We start from the raw sequence: 16,411 nt of genomic DNA on the forward strand, positions 1-16,411 counted from the left end.
ATTTGACCTCTGTGACCTTGAAAATAAAGTCAAATCAAAAACCCGTAGAATATGTGATGTATCCTAGCTCTGAGTACCTACCATAAAAATAAAATTGAAAACAAATCACTATTAAGCGAGATATTGCACTTTTTACTTTTTTTTTGTTTTGGCCCCCTGGTGGCCAAGTCAAGAATCGGATCAGACCGAAATTTGGTGTAAGAGGTTATATTATGTATGGAGTCATGTGTACCAAATTTCAAGTTCATAGCTTTATTGGTAAAGAAACGTGCCACAGTTACGATCAAATGGCCAATTTATAAAAGTATACAAAACCAAGACCTAAGACCTAAGACATAAGACCTAAGACCTAAGATCCCCGAAGTACAAAACTAAGACCCAGGTACAAAACTAAGATCCCCCGAGGTACAAAACTAAGACCCGGGGAGGCCAATTCCAAACTAAAATTTTGAAGAAAAATATCAGAGTCTTAGTTTTGTACGTACAAAACTAAGATCCCCGAGGTACAAAACTAAGACCCAATTCCAAACTAAAATTTTGAAGAAAAATATCAGAGTCTTAGTTTTGTACATCAGGGGATCTTAGTTTTGTACGTACAAACTAAGATCCCCCGAGGTACAAAACTAAGACCCAATTCCAAACTAAAATTTTGAAGAAAAATATCAGAGTCTTAGTTTTGTACATCAGGGGATCTTGGTTTTGTACGTACAAAACTAAGATCCCCGAGGTAAAAACTAAGACCCAATTCCAAACTAAAATTTTGAAGAAAAATATCAGAGTCTTAGTTTTGTACATCAGGGGATCTTAGTTTTGTACGTACAAAACTAAGACCCCTCAAGGTACAAAACTAAGACCCATGATTTCTTTCCAAATTCTGCCCCTCTTTCGAATTCATTTTGATGTAGTAATATCACCTTTGAGATGCATGCAGTTGCTCCATCTCAATAATACCTCCATATGCACTATGCAGGCACGACCGGTCATCACTCTAGCATATACTCCAGCATATACGGCCTCCATCCAGCTCCACAAAAAGTGGCGAAACCGGTGCAATACTCCTTTGAGTCATTCGGAGGAGCGCCGTCATCGGAAGAGTTGGAACGAGTAAAATATGAACGTTTTCTTATCCATCAATTACATACTAACCAAGTCAAACAACGTTATTGCAATATAGGCCGTTATTTAATGAATTTACATAAATCGATCAGAATATTTTGAGAATTGTGTACAAAATATTTGTGGGAGACTTAATGGAAAATATACCAAGAAGCAAAATGAAAATGTTCCTTTGGCATTTAAGTGTACAGAGTCGTCAAACACAGCTTTTACAACGAAATGAACATGGGTTGTATCAAACATCCATGCGTATGTACATGTTGCATATAACAATACATTATACAAAACAGAGACTCCCTTCTTACCTCAACACACTACTAAGCTATTTCATTTATGACTTGTAAAATGGGAAATTATTACTACATCAAAATGAATTCGAAAGAGGGGCAGAATTTGGAAAGAAATCATGGGTCTTAGTTTTGTACCTCGAGGGGTCTTAGTTTTGTACGTACAAAACTAAGATCCCCTGATGTACGAAACTAAGACTCTGATATTTTTCTTCAAAATTTTAGTTTGGAATTGGGTCTTAGTTTTGTACCTCGGGGATCTTAGTTTTGTACGTACAAAACTAAGATCCCTGATGTACAAAACTAAGACTCTGATATTTTTCTTCAAAATTTTAGTTTGGAATTGGGTCTTAGTTTTGTACCTCGGGGGATCTTAGTTTTGTACGTACAAAACTAAGATCCCCTGATGTACAAAACTAAGACTCTGATATTTTTCTTCAAAATTTTAGTTTGGAATTGGCCTCCCCGGGTCTTAGTTTTGTACCTCGGGGATCTTAGTTTTGTACCTGGGTCTTAGTTTTGTACTTCGGGGATCTTAGGTCTTAGGTCTTATGTCTTAGGTCTTGGTTTTGTATACACCCATTTGACCTCTGTGACCTTGACAAGTACGTCAAATCAAAAACTCGTATCATATGTGATGTATCCTTGCTAAGAGTATCTACCATATAATTTTTACCAAAAACTAATCAGTAATAAGTGAGATGTCACACTATTTATGTTTTCAGTTTTGGCCCCCTAGTGGCCTAAAAATCAGACCGGACCGAAATTCAGTGTCAAAGGTCATCTGACCTAGGGGGTCATGCAAACAAAGTTTTGAGTCCATAGCCCTAGCGGTTAAGAAACGTGCCACTCTTTTAGAAATAGGATACGACGGACGACGACGACGGACATTGCGGTGTTGTATAGACTACCCTACAGTGAGCCAAAAAGTTCACAAAAATGATGATTCATCAATTAGCTGAAGTTGCCAAAAACTTGCTTTGGCGTCGAGTTTCGCAAAATATTTGGATCCAGCAAGTTTTGCGCCCAATTCCTTTTGCGTAAGAATTTTAAACTGATCAGTTACAATGCACTTACAGTAGAATCTCCCCTTGCAGACACCTCTGCCATGCGGACACCTCCCCATTACAGACATGTCCGTTCAGTCCCGATTTTTTATGAGGTCATTTCCATTAAAGGCCATATATCAAGGTTTGAAAACATGCTTGATACTCATGAAATATGTTGAGGGTTAAAAAAACAAGATCCCAGACATTAAACAAATTCTAATAATAAAGTCAGTATTTAGTTATTTCAATTTCAATTTTAAACTATTTGAATTTCCCACCACACACAACTTTAGATTAGTTCCACATGTGGCCGCTAGGGATTTTTTGATGATGTAGATCAGGCCAGTCAGAACAAAGCAAGATGGCTTCCGCATACAGTTCAGAGAGTGAGAGCAGTGAATTTGAGGATGTTTTGGTCGATACAGAAGGATATTTAAACGTTGAGACGTACATGTTCGAGCCATTAATATCACTAGATCATTATGAGAGTGATCATTCAACGAAAGTGATTAGAATTTGTGGTTAATGAATTTGCATGGCAGACCTGCCGATATAGCAAAGAAGACATTGATAGATGGTTGCAGATGCATAACATGTATGATTTTTGAACAGACTAATGTTGCACAATATTGTTTCGCCTCGTCTGTGTTGTATCGCCAGTTATGTCATGACACTGAACTACTATTGAAAAGTGACGGTATTATGCACAATCATCTTGACGTGACGATATAATGCCGTGCAACGTTAGATAGGCCTAGATGTCAGATGACAATAATCTGTCATTGACAGTGGCTGTCACTGACACTGACCTGTGTCGCTGTCACCTTGCTATGGCTGGAACACAAGAAGACACTATGCGGTATCACAGGCCCCAATAGGGCCTACACATTATGTATAACAACCGACCTCAGCAGCCTCAGGCATTAAATGCAATTGACATGGTTGGAACAGCTGTTTTTAACAAGTGGCATTTAATATTCAGTTGGATGCAGATATCCGGCTTCATGTGATAATCCGTATCGATAAAGTGATCACTGCAAAGTTTGGCCGAAGGCCCAGGCTTCCGACACTCCAAACGTTTGCACTTCCGAATCCACATCTTCCTCCTCTCTCGTTCAACTGGCTTTGGAAATTCATGAAAATGGGTCCCATCCGTCATTCGATTGTTCTTTGTGCTAGCCTTGACACAATTCGGAGCGACACAATACACCATAGTGAATGAAACACATTACTTCCAGGTGTGCATAATTAATTAAGGCCCTCCTGCTTTTATGATTGCATGACATGTACAGATAACCTGATCTACATCAAAACTTTTGCTGAACCCGCCGCCTGGCTCTAACAAGCCAGTTGCTAGCCTGATTAGGTAATCAAGTTGTCAAACACATAATTGGCTATATCTTCAAAATGGATGGAGCTAATTGCATTTGGTTTTCTGTATTGTATAAAGTGTTAGGTACACTTTTGAAATCGTCTTACAGCAGAAAATGGCAAAAAACCTAGATATATGGCCTTTAACCAAAACCTCAGTAGGGTGGACACCTCTCTACTCAGAATTCCGGACACAGCCATTATATAGTGACTTTTTGATCTAATCACCTCGCAATTACGGACAGTATAGAAAAACAATGGCTTCTTGTGTTAACTTAGGTAGTCAATTAGGCCTAACAGGTGAGAAGTTTGCACAATTAATTAACATAATTCTAAAGACACTGTGCTCAGTTAATTAGAGGGTGGAGTGAATTTAATGTCCGTTGCGCCCCTAATTTAAACCAAATGCTTTGTTTAATTCAAATTATCTTCGCTGCGCATCACTATGCCAAGATACCTTATTGCAACATTAATTGCAGTGCATTCAGTTGTTTGTCCCATTTTGCCCCAATTACAGAGAACAAAGCCATGGGGTTGGTTTGTAATTGCTCAATCAATTGCTACAACTAATTAAAGATATGCACACTGTCTATCAGCGTTCTCCAACTTTCAGAAATCCGCCTTAGTGGCGAAGCCAGCCACCGAGCACCGTAGGCGTGCGCCGTTCCGCAAATGGGGAGTCCGTGTGTACTCCCCCCAAAAAATTTCAAAATTTGGGAGGCTCAGACGTTATTTCCTGGCACCTGAGGAGATGATTTTGACGTTTTTATCGTAGCTTCGACACGGGGCATTTCTGTGTGCGACGGAAGCTTTGAGCGCCGGACGCAGAAAGAACAGACAGAAAGTCGCAAAACCGCCAGGCTGGCAGTAGGCTACTAGCCAGAAATTTTGAGCGAGCAGTCACAATTCCAACGAATAGAATAAAAATATGCAGGCCTACCCAGTCAGTAGCGATATCCACTTCGCGCGCCCAACTCAACTGCACTGCCTGAAGTACAGTAGAACCTCCCTTAGCGGACACCTCTGCCAGGCCAGCCAGTCCCGATATTTTTTAAGTCATTTCCAATAACAAAAACCTCTGTACGGCGGACACCTCTCTACTCCGAATTGCGGACAGGACGATGGCCAATTTTTGGTCCAATTCCCTCCCAATTACGGACAGTAGACAAAAACAATGGTTTCCCAAGTGCGCTTGGAGAGTGAAGTAGGCCCGACAGGTGTGATATTTGCGTAATTAATCAACGTAATTACCCCATGGCATTGTGTTTTTGAATCCTTATTAAGCCGCGGCATTTGTTTACTCATCTTTTCAACTAATGACATAGGCCTATTGTGTCAACGGATCATAAATCCACGCGGTTTTGTCAGTGTTGCGGCGAATATGCGTTAGTAGAGAAATTAGAAAAAACAAGAGGCCCAAGGGCCTGGCGCTCAGCTGGATGACCTAATAACATAGGACTGAGGGTATAAAGTAGTAAATATCGGCTTTATACTACTGTTTGAAGGTCAAGAGAACACGTTATACCACTAACATTTCCAATGCACAGCTGCCAGCTGGATGAAATATGATTGAACTAATCCGCCATGGTATGTAAATATTACAGGAGGCAACAGAAGATATCCCTAGTTCAGTATGTTGTATCGGTAGCTTTACAGAAAAGAAGTGTCAGAGAGGATGAGACTTCTCCATGGACAACTGTGGTATGTCCAGGCTGGGTTGTACAGCACAAGGATACAAAATGCTGTCTGTAATTGAGAGGTATCCTGATTTAACAGAGGTCAAAATAAATAGAAATTACCAGTTTGGGACTAACACCACTGTCTTTTTTTTTAATAAGGTAGAGATTACAGGAGTCAACAAAATTAATCTTATTGAGAGAAATTGACCTGTCCTGCAGGAGATTGGAATTTACAATACAAAGGGTCGTTTTTCATGACATTGTGCTCTACTGCGTATTCCTAGTCATAGTGAGTCGATCTGGAACCAATCTATCCTTGGCGCAGACAGGTTCAAATTGGCTATATCTTGAATAGATTGAATTGCGATGAAAATCTAATGCAATAAAGGAGCAATATCGAAGAGACAAATTAATCAAACCAATTGTCCACAGACTCGGACCCTGAAATGGCACGATGTATGCGTGCATATAAAAGTATATCAATTGGTCCCATAGAGATGATGAGGCAATGTCAATATGTCTTGTTCCTTCGTCAGCAATATGCCCCTTTTTATACGGAGAAGAAGGAGAACCCAGATAGGCCTTCACATGTCGGCTTCCAAATGGCTCGAACCAACTCTACTATCACTACTATAAATTTAAAATGCGTGCTCCTCCTACATGTAGCAATGTCTCGGCCAAAAAGGCACTTTGTCGACAGGCAAGCTAGAATAGAAGTTCAGCACCGTGAGCAGCTCCTTGGTAAGGCCATGTCAGGTTCTGCGCGCCTCTTCAGATACATCAAGTATTGAAAGCTGTGGTGAGCTGAGCACATAAAAAGACCATGGTCACCTTAATTTGAAAATCCCTTCATAATCAAGGGCTACCTCTGACTAAAACAGCACAATAGACCACCAATTTGACCCCAGCTCCTGACTGCGGGAAAACCCAAGTCCAGCAACCAAAAGTACCAAAAATACATTTTTGTTTACATTTGAACTGCACACATGCGTTTGTTTACAATTTCATTTCCCGCGAAATCGCGAAAATCAGGTGACCTGCAATCGTGGATTGAAAATAACATTAACCTGGGTTCAGCAAGTCAGCAGGTATACCGGCTGCTCCAATCATCCCCCTACAGCCAGCTGTTCAAAAGGTAATGTTTTTCACCCCACAGGGAGTGCAGGTAATCATGACTCCAGGGTTGTTTTGAGGGCAATATTGTAAGAGTTAGTCTTGAGTATGGGGACCTGAAGGTCCGTGTGAGCCACCTGGGGAGAGAAGACTAGTTGAACGATGGGATCTGACACGGACACTACTATTGATCTCATTATATGAATACCATTTAATTACAAAAAAGTGAAAACAGATCATATCATATTCCTTGGCATAAATTAAAATAGGAGTGCGGGAACAAGGTTTTTTAGCAGGAGGAAAGCGAGAACATTTTGCGCCGTCGTATTCCGATTTGGCTGGTTAGTGGTGAAATCTGCTTTTAATTTTGCAAATTAACATATTCGTTTTCTAGTTCTAACGTTGTCTGTAAAGATGCTTTCCCAATGCTTGGTCGGGCAAGAGACATTGCCAGGAAAACGTGACGTCATTTTGGCCATTCTTCTTACCGCACGCCCTCTCTCTCGGTGAAAGTTCCTGACATGGTGTGAAGTGGGAGGGCGCACAATGGGAACCACACTGCCGCGATGTTAATAGTTTCTATTTATAGAATTCAGCGGCAGAGATTTTAGATACGGAAAAAGTGGATTAACTCGGCTAATCTCAATGGATTTTACCCTGGAATGTTTTCAAGGCGAGAGAAACATCTGATTTAAGTACTGCGCTTATTAGATTTCATGTTCAGGCCGAAGATTGGCCTAAAACGTGGACGAAAAGAGTGCATTATCGAGTGTTGGAGAGGTCACGTGATTGGACGAGAAACCTGAACAAAGTTTTCGTGCTTTTAGCTGTCAACATCAATGGCTATAATATACTCCTGCAGAATAGTAGAACTAATAGAACTAATTTCCGAAGTTTCCAATAGTTTGAACACAAATCAGAACATCACCCATCAGCTGGACTCAGATCTGCATAAATTACGATAAATAATGAGGTCGTCGCTTCAATTTCGCAAAGAAAGTTGACTCCATTCGAAGGTTGTTTTGACCAAATTCTGTTGAACTCATCGTTATGAGGGCATTTGAACACATTCTCGTTGATCTTTTCTATAAACGTGTGAAGTTTCGTACCAAAATACGTTTCCGTAAAGGCTTAAAAAAGAAAATTCGTCACTTACAAATCATCGCTCCGGTAGAAATAAAAATGTCACCGCCATTTTCTTGACGATAGTACTCCAGGTAACCTCGGCGGGAAATTTAAAGCGGGGTCATCCGGGGTCAAACAACAGTTTTGCTCACTACCGCCAACTGGTGATATAAATCGACACTAATCTATTTTATATCAAAACTTCTGTATCATGAAGACCTTTTCAACTTTATTTCAAGCTTTTATCTGCTGGAATAGAGCGTCAAAAAATTGTTTTTTCATTTACGCATTTTGCCCCCTGGGGAGCTGAATTTGAGTCGAATCGCCCAAATTTTTTTCCGTAAGCAACATTTTCTGCGGTGTTTATAAGCAAGACTAGATTTGAAGTGCCTCGGTTGTATGATTACAAAATGCCCAACTTTGTCTACAGATGGCATGATGGAAGGATGGCAGGATGGGTGGAAGGACGGACACCAATCGAATAGCTATTTGACTAGCTCCGCTGACTTTGTCAGCTGAGCTAATTAATCATTAATCAAAGGTGGCTGATGGACAGAAATTATGGTGTTTTTTCACACATTATGACATGTCAAGGAGATTTTGCAATAAAAGGGACACCTTTTGCTAGAGAGATTATTCACTCTCTGAGTTCCAAAGTAGCTCACGTCATTCAACACAACATCACAAGCAAATACCAATCAGCCAACAGGTTTAAAGTTTCTACGCTAGATGTCGACACAGAGAAAACCAAGACCTGCAAGGCGGGAACTTCAAATCCACCTACCGGACGATTTGGCATAACCTCTCTATTGCGGACACCTCTGTATTGCGGACACCTGGGCCCAGTTCCAAGGGTGTCCGCAATAGAGAGGTTGTTCTGTACTTCCATTACCAGCCACGTGTTCCGGCAGACGACGGTCGGCCAATAACAATCACCTGTAGCCTTGGCAACGAGGTCAACGGAGTGGACAAAAGCGCACCTGTACGATTGGCTAGCGGCAGAGCGGGGACGGTTGTTTTTAATTACAATAAAAAGAGATCGTAGACTAAACAAGTGTGCGCAGCAGGTGGATGATAATAGCTGTCGGCGTAAAATCAGCAGTCTCTTTCAATTAATATACAGGGTACAATGGGATCAAACGAGAAGATATGTGATACGTGATTTAAATTTTATTTGGCTTGGCGTGTGAAAAATCCGCCAAGGCGGCAAAGGATGGCAACTGGGCGGGCGAGTCACTGGACATTTTCGGGATGGCGGCCTACGATCTCGCCATGGCGATTAATGGGGTTGGTGAACGCTGGTCTATGTAGCGTACAAACACAACTTGCTATAATATCAATGTTGGCAAATCAAAATAACCTCCTAGAAATGTCACAAGGTGAAATAATCAAGTAGTTTCGAATGCGCCTGTAAATTATGTCAAGTAATTTTAAATAGTTGATTTTAAAACTGATTTGTCTTCATCAAAACTCCCCAACCTAAACGGAAAATGTGATGTAGTATGTAGAATTCATGACCGCAATCATACGCATGAATCCACCAATTGGAAAAAAAATGGCATAACCTCCCTATCAAGGACACAGAGTTGTACTGTATTTAGCTGTCTCGGATCTAAACACAGGCGCAACTCTTTATCCGACTTTTTTACAACCATGGAATTGATCCATATCATAGCAACCTCCACTGTTTTTATGATTCCGTCCTTTACCATTTTCTTCAGTTCATTTTTTATGCGATTTTCTGAAGCAAATGGTAGGGAGCGCGGTACTTTGGTGCCTTCAAACCATCAAGCTTGGTTGAAAACTCATCTTTGTATTGTTCATAGAGTTCATTTTGACTGGGATTTTTTCCAGCTTTCTGCAAAGTTTCACAAGTGCTGGATTCATCATAATCCACAGTTTATTTTGAGAATTTCTAGGTCACAAAGCACAGGAATACCAACGACTGGGGTCATGTTACCTTCACAGACAAAGAACTTATTTTCTTTGTTCTTTATGCATACATTTACCCAGCGCTGTCCGATCACTGGAACTCGGTTTCCAGTGTATAAGAATAATTTCGCACTTGGTTTCTGAAACCCCTCTTTTAGAGACTTCCAAATCTCACACTGTATTAGATTCGCTTTTGTGTTCACTTTGAACTTCACTTTCTGTTGCTTGTTCAATCTCACAGTAACAAACCATTGGTCACTCTTCTGCATTACACCCAGCTGAAGTCGAACCTCACCAACGTACAAAGCTTCAATGTTTTTCCTGACATAATTTTCGAACTCTCCTGCCCGAGTTGGGCGACACCGTTTAGCACTTGAACGACATTTATTGGTTCATTTTACCACACTTTCCACACGTTTTCTGCCAAGTGTCGAGGTTGTTGATTTCTAGGTCTTTTAATTCCATGCGATCATGAATTGTTTCGGCCTTTGGATAACTTTTCAGTAGAGCAGCCTCTTGTTTTATAGCATCTACTTCTTTCTTTGTTTCAGCATCACGTGTGGCGTCCTCATCCGGCTTTTTCGACATTTCTGCAATTTGTTTTTCGACGGTTTCATGAGTTTTTCACATGTTTACAAGCTTTTCCAGGGTCAAGTCTTTGACAGATAACAGTTTCTTTTTGCAGTTGCACTCCGAAAATAAGTTGATCGGATGTATTCTGATCTTTAGCGTCATCTATATGCCCCGATCAGCAACGAGTTTGACTTCTTTGAGAAAGTAATTGAACGATTTATTTTCTTGCACTACATTGTGGAAGACATGGTCTGAAGCAACACATTTGAAATGTTCTCAGAACTTGTCTAGGAGGAGTCCTTTGACTGGCGAGGAAGCAGTAACACCAGTGAATATCTCAAGAATCTTGCGACCATCCACACCATCAAGATGCTTCAAAAGTGTCTGTTTACATGAACAGCTTTTTTGTCTGCACCCGAAGCAATCATACATATTTCAAACAAATCAGGAAATTATTTCCATACTTCTGCCTCTGGCATCTTATTTGCCCCATCGAACATCTTGTCTATGACTAGGGATGCTGGAGTCGGCAGGTGCTCCATATTGCATGCATGTACAGTGTACAACGTGGGCTCAATTCTACTCAGTTTTACTGGCTTACAGTTCTTTTCCATCGGAAACTCTCGTGTTCTACTCATACTTCACATGTTCATCTTTCATTAGATTTCGCTGCCACCATGTTCTAGTGATGGTAGTGAGGATTTAAGATTGATTTAAAGTTACAAGCTTCATGTAAAATATAACAGTTTATTATATACAAATCAAGATGTACCATAGATTCAATAGTACAATGCTTAGCACAGAGGGCAGCATCTACAACACAACCAATCCACTAGTTCTCCTAAACATTTAAACTAAGAAAGCAACCCTATTCCTATGGACTTTTGCTTGTTGCTTCTTAGTTATGTTCCTGGGTAGGATTGTCCAGCCAGTTCAGTACTTGAAAATTTGACCCCTATTTTCACACTGAATACATCTGATATTGACTTAAAATAGCACTCAACACCTATTCTATGTCCTCAGTTTGGTTAAACGAATCGGGATTTTAAGCAGATACAGAATAAAAATGGTTCGATTTTCTTTGACAACAAACGGGATTCGCTCCAACAAAAACATCAAGGCCGCTTTCTTCTACAGCTGATCTACGACATCTCATAGAACACTACAGCATCGACAGGTGGCGTGGCTGACATTTGAAGGAATGAATTATTCCTACCTCGTCACCAGTTGCGAAATTTAGCAGAACGCCAAGCTACAAACTTTTCTTTTACTTCCCGACCACTGTAGAAATAACGAGGAATGTTCCCTCTATCGGAATGCTGACACTAAATCAGAGGCCATGTTTTGTTCAATGTATGCAAACTGAATTTCATTTCCAATTTCACATCGGGATAACAAAATATCTGGCAGTCGGATGAAAGTGACAATGTGCTATTCAACTAGAGATTCATGCTTTGGGCTTCACTAATCAGTTGTCAGTTTTTTTTGGGGGGGGGGGGGAGTGGAAACTGGTTCGCGCCTACCTGTGTTGTACCATACATTGTACGCTAGTACTCAGCTCAAAAGTGACTACCCTGTCAGCTTGTAATGTAAAAGAGCACTCTTGGCTGGTACTATAGATTCATGCACTCGATTGGGAAAAAGTTTACGGAGACGCTGTGTCACGCAGGGTTGGCGCTAGGTCATGAAAGCTCTTAGTCAATGTGGCTTAACAGTCCAAAAATCTCCTAGCCACACAAGTGTGTGGTTCGCCACAACATCACCTGCCTTTCTTGGCTAAACCTTTCACCACACTTCACCACGGTTAGCCAGTCCAAGCCACGAATGGCACCCACACAAATCATCCATGGTTTAAGAATGACAAGCTCGCTATCAACAGCTGATATATAATGGCATGTTTCTATTATACAATGCGTAACATTCGATTGAGAAGCGAGGTTGTGACCCCATTATGCTGTTTCCAATCATACGGCGGCTATCACATGGACAGCATACTGTCATCCAAATATGGTTACATTGAAACAGTCTATAAATGAGCACAACTGGCTGCGTGTTACTATCTTTCTACGTCAGATGTTTAAACCAATCAGCATCAAGCACATGCATGATCTCATTAATAATGATTTTCGTGGTTTGCATACCAATTTTTCCTGATCAATGCTTTGTAGTTCCGATGTTTGCTTCGGGTGTAATTGGCAAGATATATACAAGATGGTGGCGATTTTGATTCGCCATTTGCAAAAATTGGGTCCTTCGCCAGCGTGGCGTGCTTGGGGAATATTTTCATCGCCACACATCATTTCAATTCCCAATTGGCGAGGGGCTAGCGCGAAACCCTTGTCACATCACGTAACAGTAATATAAAACCGTCTGTTATGGACAAAATCAATGTAGGCCTATACCACACTTCTTCTTACTTGTTGACGTACAATTCTAGCATCTTTCTTTGGGATGGTCGTCAACCACGTTGTCAACAGGAACTTTCTGACAAAGTTAATTAACGTTATTCTCTTTGAAACTCTGGTAACTGGTACAGCTAGGACAAAAAAATTACCATTTTATATGTTAAACAGGATGTAGTCTCCTTTTAAGTAGGACAGGCGTCCACGGTGTGGTCCCGCTCGGCAGTGAGGTATCAGAAGCCAAGAAAGCAACATCACGATAATTATAAGAACTCAAAGTCAAACTATTTTCAATATGATTTTCAATACTATTTCAGAGACATTTTAGAGTCCCCAGCTTTGTAAGTTTGATTCTGGTTGCCAATTTATATCAATTTCTCATGTCTTATATCTTTAGGTAAAATTAGCAGTAGGCTTATTTCAATGATTATTAATTACAGATTGAACCGCCGCCGCCGCCGCTGCTAACACCAGCTCAGATGAACTACCTTTCACCATCATGAATGCTAAAGCTACATGTATCACGAAAGATCTGAAGAATTACAATTAATAAAGGCGTGTTTCGTACAAAGGGACATTTCTTCATTTAAATTTGATCATAGTTTGGAATATCTCGCTCGAAATTACATTTCTGTTCAATAAAGATGAATTCTGGATGGAATTATCTTTTGGATCTTTCGACTTTCGAAGGAACTTTCTTTAGTTAGGATAGACAGGCTAGGCTGACCGTCTGTGTATCTTGCGACGTTCGGAGGAACATCTTATGATTCGAGGCTGATCAACGCTGACCGTCTGTGTATCTTGTGACGTTCGGAGGAACATCTAATGATTCGAGGCTGATCGACGCTGACCGAGACAGATTGTGAAAATGGCCGCTGCAATGTTACTTCAAAGGGAATTAAAGACTTTAAGGCAAAGACGCTCAACTGCAAAGGGACTATTGACAAGAAAGGGAAATGAGATTCAGACACTGTTGGACTGTACTGATTCAAAGGAAAAGTTGGAAAGGATTACCAAATTAGGCGACAATTTAGGTAGGATTTTCATAAATTTTCTTGCATGCCATAATGCATATCTTAGTCTTCTTTACAGTGCAGAAGATATTGCCGAGTCAAGGTTGTATTGCGATGGGGTAGTGCGTTTCATGAAGCGACGCCTAGAAGGAATATCTTCTTGGTCCGAGGCTTTAACGGAAAGGCTCTCGGAAAAGGCGGCCAGTAGTGTCAGTTCAGATGTAAGCTCATTAGATACAATTAGCGCAGACGATTCAGTTTCAAACGTAGCTTGTAAGCACAGGTCTGTCAGTAGCCGTAGCGGCAGCCACAGGTCCAGTGTTTCCATGGCCCAGATGCGGGCAGCAGCCAATTGTGCCGCGTATGAAGTAGAGGCATCGCTATTGTCGGAGAGACAAGCTCTTGCCAAGAAAGAGCTTGAAATGTCACAACAGCGGGAAAAGTTGGAAATGAAGGCCAAATTAGCACATGCTCAGGCACAGGAAAGATCATTTAAATCAAGTAGAAGTCCTGTATCGTCCGAGAAGGTGGGCGTTTCCAGGAACGGTGGTCCCAATGTGTTAAAGACAAATGACACTAGATTGGATCCAACGCGACCTGAATTTCAACCAGGCCGTGTCCTTGGAAATATGACTAACTATCCCAACTATCAATCTACCCCAATGGCACCGGAAAGTGTGCCACCTGTCAACACCAGTTTCTTTACACCATTTCCAGGAAGCAATGTGATGAGCAACCAGCCAACAGTAAGTAATATGAGTAGCCCTACAGTTCCAGACGCTCTTATGGAGGTTTTGCAGCAAGGGCAACAGCAGCAAAGGATGTTATTAAATACACTGCAGTTGCCTAAGGTAGATCTGATGACCTTTGACAGGGATCCTCTTAGGTATTGGCTGTTTATAAGGGCATTCGAAAACTCCGTTGACCGTGACCTCATTGACAACAGTGTCAAGCTAAGTAGGCTTCTGCAATACTGTACAGGAAAGGCAAGGCAGGTGATTGAGTGTTGCGCAGTAAAGGATCCGGCAGAGGGTTACAAACTCGCAAGAAAACTATTAAAGGACCGGTTTGGTAGTGACTTTGTGGTTAGTCAGGCCTGGGTCAACCGGATTGTCAACAGGAGGCAAGCCAAGGATCCAGAAGCAATAAGGGATCTAGCTGATGACTTGAAGAACTGCGTTGAAATGTTGACCGCCATGAAACAGTTGGATCGCATAATGAACGATTCGTACTTGGTGCAGATTGTGGAGAGGCTGCCACTGTATCTCCAGAATAGATGGAAGAGAGTGGTCCAAAAGATCCGGCACAGCAAGGACGATAGCTCAAGAAACCCAGGAGTAAAGGATCTCCTGCAGTTTATCTCTGAGGCTGCTGAAGAAGAAAATGATTCGGTGTTTGGCAAGAGTGGTGCTAAAGAGCCCAAGGTAGAATCTCACCAGAAGTCAGATAACAAGCCAAAGCCCCGCCCACGGTCCACGTTCAGTATCCAGACAGATATAGGAGACCAAGGCTCTAGCAGTGACAAGCCCAGGACACCTAGGCAAAGCTAACCCCATTAAAGACCACCACTATCCCAAGGCTCGAACTGACTGCAGCTGTCGAAGCAGTGAAACTAGACAAACTGTTGCGTAGCGAACTTGAGATTCCTCTTTGCGAGTCTATTTTCTGGACGGACAGTATGACTGTACTATATTACATAAGGAATGAGGCAAAGAGATACCTAACATTCGTTGCAAACAGGGTGGCTAAGATCCATGAGAACACTGTGCCCACACAATGGAGGCATGTACCAACTGATCAGAATCCATCAGATGACGTATCACGAGGTATGACAGCTGATGAACTGATTGGAAATGACCGGTGGAAACACGGACCCGAATTCTTGAAGAAACCAGGGACGGACTGGCCAAACCAGCCAATTATTGATAAACACCAGACTGAAGGAATTGAGGTCAAACCCAAGGTGAAGGTTTATGCAACTGGTGAGATTCCAGATCAAGGACACCAGGCTATCAGCAGGATAATAAATCACTATTCCTGTTGGTATAGGCACAAGAAGGGGATGGCATGGTTGCTACTACTGAAGGTGCTGCGTCAGAAGGTCAGGAATAAGGGTAATCCAGTGCAAGGACCCTCAACCTCTCCTTGTGGGGGTCTTACTGTGAATGAGCTTTGGGAAGCCGAGCAGGAAGTGCTCAAATTCGTGCAAAGGAAGGCGTTTGATGATGTCCAGTCCAAGACCGGCAAGCTAAGAAAGTTGAACCCAGTGCTGGATGACAATGGAGTCCTGCGCGTGGGTGGTTGTCTGGGAAATCCAACCTGCCTGATCAGACGAAACACCAGATCATATTGCCTAAGAAAGGTCACGTGGTCGACCTGATAGTTCAATATTTCCACAATTTGACGGGCCATTCCAGATCAGAAAGGGTGCTGACAGAAATCCGACAGAAATATTGGATCATCAAGGGAAGACTCGCCATAAGAAGAAACATCACCAGATGTATGCGCTGTCGAAAAAGAAATGCTCAACCAATGACCCAACAAATGGCAGACTTGCCTACTGACCGAGTGGCTCCCCCTAGAGCAGCCTTCAGTCACATAGGATTGGACTACTTTGGCCCGTATCATGTCAAACGAGGCCGGTGCTTGGTAAAGCGATATGGATGCATTTTTACCTGCCTCACAACCAGGGCCATACACATTGAGGTGGTAGAGAGTTTAACCACAGACTCGTTCATCAACGCCCTGCAG

The 16,411-nt window shown here is 41.7% G+C and overlaps 2 protein-coding genes across 2 annotated transcripts in view; one reads left to right on the forward strand and one right to left on the reverse strand.

Moving 5' to 3' along the window:
• LOC135482661 (BTB/POZ domain-containing protein 1-like) overlaps positions 1 to 16,411 on the reverse strand; it is a 138,159-nt gene that overhangs the window by 107,953 nt on the left and 13,795 nt on the right. The window lies entirely within an intron of this gene.
• On the forward strand, positions 15,339 to 16,040 carry LOC135482891 (uncharacterized). Its single transcript, XM_064763369.1, has one exon. The coding sequence runs from the start codon at positions 15,339 to 15,341 to the stop codon at positions 16,038 to 16,040; it is 702 nt and encodes a 233-aa protein (XP_064619439.1).

This window comes from Lineus longissimus, chromosome 2 (genome assembly GCF_910592395.1).
Source record: "Lineus longissimus chromosome 2, tnLinLong1.2, whole genome shotgun sequence".
Taxonomy (NCBI): Eukaryota; Metazoa; Nemertea; class Pilidiophora; order Heteronemertea; family Lineidae; genus Lineus; species Lineus longissimus.